The sequence below is a fragment of the Ursus maritimus genome, unplaced genomic scaffold, assembly GCF_017311325.1.
Source record: "Ursus maritimus isolate PB19 unplaced genomic scaffold, ASM1731132v1 scaffold_10, whole genome shotgun sequence".
NCBI lineage: Eukaryota > Metazoa > Chordata > Mammalia > Carnivora > Ursidae > Ursus > Ursus maritimus.
This window is the reverse complement of record NW_024423344.1, coordinates 68,537,674-68,543,668: the sequence shown is the minus strand read 5'-3', so window position 1 is coordinate 68,543,668 and position 5,995 is coordinate 68,537,674. Positions and strand designations below refer to the sequence as shown.

Below are 5,995 nucleotides of genomic sequence, written 5' to 3'. Positions count from 1 at the left end.
GCCGCTGCCGCCGCCGCCGCCGCCGCTGCCGCCGGGGAGAGGTTAGAGCTGCTCTGGGGCTCGGCGCTGGGGGACACCAGCCCCGGCGGCGTGGACGACTCGTAGCCCGAGCTGGCGGCCGGGGAGGACTCCGAGCCCTGCGGGGAGGACTCATGGACCTGCAAGACAAAAGCCGGGAGGGGAGACCAAAGGGGACTGGGTGTGAGTGCAGCTGCTGTGGGGCCGAGCTCCCGGGGGGAGCACCCCCAGAAATGCCCGCCTCCCCACTTCCACGCCGTCCGGGCCCCGGGGAACTCAGGCCTTCCCAGGCTGGCAAGGGTTGTCCAGGCCGGACCCGCGCCGCCTCGCACTCCTCCCGGCCTCCCCGGTGGTACCTTCATGTGTTTCCGCAGTGAGCTGGGGTGCGTGTAAGACTTGTCGCACATCTTGCACAGATAGGGCTTATCGGAGGTGTGGACGTGCATGTGCTTCTTCCTGTCGCTGCTGTTCGCGAAGCGCCGGTCGCAGCCCTCGAACTCACACTGGAAGGGCTTCTCCCCTGTGGACAGAAACAGAGGCGCTTGCTGCCCACACCCAGTGCTTCCCAGAGCCCCCACCCACTCTGGAAGCAGCAAGGCCAATGCGAGAAGGAAAGAGGACCTGGAAGGGCCTGGGTCCCTTAACAGGTCGGATCGCCTCTGCGGCAGAACTAAGATGAAATTAACTGTCTTCCCACCTGACGGTCCTGCGCATTTATTTAATATTTGAATTTTCTTGCAGACTGACACCCATTTCCTCAGATTTAAAATGAATTTGGGGTAGCACCCGGCCCTGCCCACCTTTCTTTAAGACTCTTTGGATTCGCAGCTTCTAACAAATTGTTCTCGCCATGGAGAAGCTGTTATTATGACAAAATATTTAGGGCATTATCAAAATCACACAGGCTGCTGGGCTGCTGTCGGTTTGTCTCTGGGGCCAATAGGCAATTACATTTGGAGTTGCTGTGTTGTTTGGGGACGGGGCTGTAGATCATAACTGAGCCAGTGTTTTTCCATCCAAAATTCTGCAAATTAAATTAACCGTTATTCTAGTCTCACTTCTAGGTATTTTAAAATAAATCGGGATAAAGGTATTATATTAGAGGTAAGAGAGCATCTAGTGATGGCAGAGGCACAGGCTGGGCAGTGGGGGTGGGGGGCATCAGCAAAGGCTTTCAAAATCTCCCTGTTTAATTTTCTGGCGGTCCCTGCATCCTGTTGCCAGAATTCCAAATGCTTGGAGTCATTTAGAGGTGTGAGAACTCAAGCGTTGTTCCTCTTGGAAAGAGGACCACTTAACGTTAAATTCCATTAGCACCTAAATTGTTTTTTAAAGACATCCGCTCAGACGCAGGACTCGAAAGCATTTCATGCAAATAAATTTCTCAAATTTTAAACCTTGTTAAAAGCTTGTCTCGCACCTCGGCTCCCTCCCTTCCCGGAAGAGAACAATAGGCCGCTGGCGCATCCCCACTTCGGAGTAAATATTGACGGGGGAAGTTGCTAAAACATTTGGCTTTCTTTTAGGAAATCGTCTGGCACGATTTTGGCTGGGACCTGGTCAGAGATGAATAATCTATGAGTCGAGAGGCGCGTTCTTTTGCAGCTCCCTCTTCTCACGCTATTGCCCTGCGGGGCCGTGCTGCCCCGGGGTTTTCTCTGACCGGGTTGTGGGTCCAAGTTTGGAATCGCAAACCTTCTGGTGCCCATTAGAGAATTTCACAAACGACTGCGAACCCTCCGTAAAGCCCCGCGACCTATCCCGAAATGGGCTTTAAAAACACGTCTACTTTTTTTTTTTTTTTTTTAAGGAGAAATACTCTACACCTTCGGCTCACACCAGACTCATTTAATGGGAAAACAGTACCGGGAAGGACTTTTGGACCGCGAGTAAAAGAAGTGGGAAAACACACAAGCCACCCAAACACAGACACACAGCCGGAGAAGAAAAGCACATCCAGACAAGCTGGCAAAATCCTCTCTAGGCTCGATTCCCGGGCACCGAGTTGGAGAGCAGTTTTATTTTGTGCGTTCTATTTAGAACGGAAATTATTAACCGGGACTGAGCAAATGAAGCAATTACATCACCCAAAACATACATTTGGTGTTACACCGATCATTTAAAACCCAATTTCCGTACATGGAAAAATACAGCCCGATAATATTCTTTCTTTCTCCAACAAAAACAAGCCGCTGGCTGTCTCGCACACACAAAAACACCTCCCATCCCAGAGCAGGAGCTGGCGGTCTGCGCGTTTCCCTCAGCCAACCAACCACAGCCTCTCTCCTCTCCGCGCCCCATCCCTGCCCGGCCCTCAGTTACCTGTGTGGGTCCTTTTGTGGATCTTGAGGTTCTCGGAGCGCGCGAAGACCTTGCCGCAGCCCGGGAAGGGGCAGGGGAAGGGTTTCTCGCCTGTGTGCACGCGGATGTGGTTGACCAGTTTGTATTTGGCCTTGAAGGGTTTGCCCTCGCGCGGACACTCCTCCCAGAAGCAGACGTGGTTGCTCTGCTCCGGGCCGCCAACGTGCTCCACGGAAACGTGGGTCACCAGCTCGTGCATGGTGCTGAAAGTTTTGTTGCAGCTCTTCTTGGGGTTGCTCAGCTGCTCGGGGTCGATCCACTTGCAGATGAGCTCCTGCTTGATGCACTGCTGCCGCATGTAGCGGAAAAAGGCACCAGGGTGGTGGTGGTGGTGGTGGTGGTGGGCCGCGGCCGCTGCCATGTTCATACCCATGTTCATATTCATGGGACCGTACTGGTTGTGGAGCTGCGCCGCCGAGTAGGGGTCGGTCCGCGGGCTGGCCACCTGGCGGTACTGCTCCGAGCGCCCGAACACCTCGCCGGGCAGCCCCAGGCGCATCTGCCCGTTGAGCACATTCTGCGAGCCGTGCGGCCCGTGCTGCTCCGGGAGGCCGGGGAAGAGGAGGTGGCCCTGCGCGTCCGAGTGCGCATGGTGCAGGCCGCCCGCTCCTGGCCCAAACAGCCCGTGCTGCCCGCCGCCCGGCGCCGAGTCCCCGAAGCCGCGGCTGCGGAACAGGAAGTCCCGGGTGGAGTTGAAAGGCGGCCCAGAGTAGGAGCCGACGTGCGCGGCATGGGGCCCAAGCGCGGCGGCTGCGGCGGCAGCCGCCGCAGAGCCGGGGTAGGCGCCGGGGCCCTGCGACGTGAACGCCGAGCTCTGGCCGGGGGACAGCTCGTGCGCGCCTGGGTTGAGCTTGAAGGCGCCCATGTGCGCGGCCGCCGAGTCCACGAAGCCGTTCTGCGCCGCGGCCAGGCTCAGTTCGCGGTCCTGCATCTCGGCAGCCGCCGCCGCCGCCGCCGCGGCCGAGTGGTGATGGTGGCGCGCGAAGCTGCCCACCCCGATGGCCGGGAACTGCGGCCCCGCGTCCAGGAGCATGGCCAGCGCGCCCACCCGCCCCGCCGGCCCCGGCGAGCCCCGCGCCTCCTCTGCTCCCACTCCCGCCCCGCGCGCGGTGCGTCCAGCGGCCGCCCGGCTCCGAGCGCAGGCGGCGGTGGTGGTGGCGGCTTCAGCCCGGGGAGCCGCGCTCCTGCGCCCGCCGCCTCCGCCGCCGCCGCCGCCTGGATCTGCCTCGGGCGGCCGGGCGCGGAGCGAAGGCGCGGAGAGGAAGAGGAGGAGGAGGCGGCGGCGGAGGAGGCGCGGGAGGAGGAGGAGGAGGAGGTGGAGGAGGAGAAGAGTCCAAAGCCAGGCGGAGAACCAAAGTGTATTAAAGGAGCTGCGGCGGGGGCGGGCGGGCAGGGCAGGGGAGGGCGGGCGGGAGGAGGGAGCGGGAGGGAGGTGTGGGGAGCTGAGTGGAGAGGGGGGCCAACGGGGGGCGAGCGCAGCGCCGCGGCCCCCACCCCTGCGCGCACCCGCGCGCGCACGCACACACACTCGCTCGCACGCCCCGCGAACCCCGGGCCCGGCAGCGCCAAGCGGCGTCCGCAGAATGAGATCAGAGCAGCGGCGGGGCCACCGTGCCCGAGCGCGGCGGCCGGGCACGGGCCAGGCAGGCGGGCGAGGAGGGGATGGAGGCGAGCTCTGCGCTTGGCGCCCTGTCCCGGCGCGCCCACCGCTCCACCTGACCGCGGCAGGGGCACTGGGGCTGCGGGCGGAGGCCGAGCGCCCTCTCCGCCGCGCGCTGGGTCGGCCGCTCGCTCCCCCGCGGCCCTACTCGCGCCGCCCCGCGCGCGGCGGGTATTGTTCGGCGCAGCGGCCGCGATGTTTAGCCCTCCTCGTCCTCCGCGCTTGGCATTGGCTGCGCCTCGCGTAGTAAACTTGCAGCAGCCACGAATTCCCCCAGATGAAGGAAGCTGCCGCGCCGCTCCCTCTTTCTTTAAGTTCTGCGGGAGGAGGAGGAGGGGGAGGAGGAGAGATGGGGGCTGTGGGAGGGGAGAAGGCTTGCAGAGGGAGGGGAGGAGGGGAGGCTAGGCTGAAAAACAATAACAACAATAAAAAAGTGATCTCTGGTTCGCTCGCTCCTTCTCGCCGGTCGGCCACAGACGCTGGACCCAGAGCGGGCAGCCGTGCTCGCGAGGACCGACCGGAGTCCGAGATCCGAGCGAGTGCGAAGAAGCCAGAGCAGGTCCCTCCCTTTCGGGTGCGGCGGGCTCTGCTCGCCACCTCCGCCTCTGTTTATCTCGGCGGGCTCTGCAGCCGACGTCGCGGCCTTTTATTTTATTTATTTTATTTTATTTTATTTTATTGTTTGTCTCCTCCTTTTCCTCTCTCCTCCGCTCCCCCGTCTCCCGCCCCGTCTCCCTCCCTCCGGCTCTCCCTCCTGCTCTCGCTCCCGCTCTCCCTCCGGCTCCAGGCCGGGACTCCCGGTCACACCGCCCCTTTAACGGCGGCTCCCGCCCCGCCTGCCCTTCCGTCGCCACCATTGGCCGCCGAGGCCCAGTCAATCCAGCGCCCCCGCCCCGCGGCTGGCCAGCCCCTCCTCCCCCGCTCTCTCGAGGCTCCCCGCTGCCCCCGCAGCCGCGGATCCCGCGGATCGTCACAGCCAGCCCGGCCTGCCAGCCTACAGCTCGTCGCCCGCGCGGCCGGCGCTGCGGCTCCTTGTTCGCGGCCGGCCGCGGCCCTCCCGGGAGCCGGGTGGCCCGCGTAGTGCTGGCCCGGTCCACGGGGTCACTGTGCCCTTGGTTGGGTCCGGAGGAGACAGCACCCTCCACTCGCGCCCTTCTGCAGAGGCCGCCGACTCCCTGGGGACCCGAGCCACTCTCGGCGGTCACCGAAAAAGGGCAGCCGCGGTCACTCGAGAACTTGGCTAGCAACCGGGTTCGCCGGGCGGGAGGTTTCACGAGCCGGGACTCTACAGGCCCCGGGCCCAGTCGGGAGCGCGCGGCGGGGAGCGGCCCGGGGACCCGTCCCGGGATCCGTGGCACGTTATCTACTCCCCTCCCCCCCGCCCTTTTTAAACTTACTCTTTAGTATTGAAAACACAGGTGCTGGATGGCGGGCCTAGGTAAACCCAGACTTGCCCCTTCCTCCTACTCTCTGGACACTCACCCAGACACCGCCCCCCTCCCTGGCCGTGGCCCCCACCCGCGCGACTTAGCGCGCTCCGCTCCCCCCGCCGCTCGCGTCCTGCTCCGATTACAGCAGTAAACACTGAGCAACGGCCCCCGTGAGGGAGGGGGTTGCTTGGAAGTCGTTTAAAGGCAGTGCTATCCTCGGGGTGGATGCCCAGATGCCCCGGACGCTGCCACAGTGGGGTGGGAAGTATGGGGACGCCGGAGGCGCGCGGCGAAGCAAGGCTCAGGCTGGAGTTTGGCCGAGGGTCAGGCTCAGGGCCTCCAGAGAAGAAACCTCCAGACTGGTAGGGCTTAAACCTTCTAGAAGATATTTATCACTCCTTCTGCAGGACCTGGGAACGCCCCCCCACACACACCTTCGGGCGCTGGTGGGGCCAGGAGGCTCCTAGGGCCGCGCCAGGCCTGCCTCATGGGTCTAGGACTGCAGCCGCCCCCCCCCCCCCCCCCC

At 63.1% G+C, this 5,995-nt stretch overlaps 1 protein-coding gene across 1 annotated transcript in view; it reads right to left on the bottom strand.

Moving 5' to 3' along the window:
* Positions 1-3,412, bottom strand: part of ZIC2 (Zic family member 2) — a 3,604-nt gene extending 192 nt beyond the window's left edge. Inside the window, 3 exon segments of the mRNA XM_008685045.2 lie at positions 2-158; positions 375-538; positions 2,341-3,412. Coding sequence (XP_008683267.2) covers positions 2-158; positions 375-538; positions 2,341-3,412 — 1,393 coding nt within the window.
* Between the last annotated feature and the right edge of the window lie 2,583 nt (positions 3,413-5,995).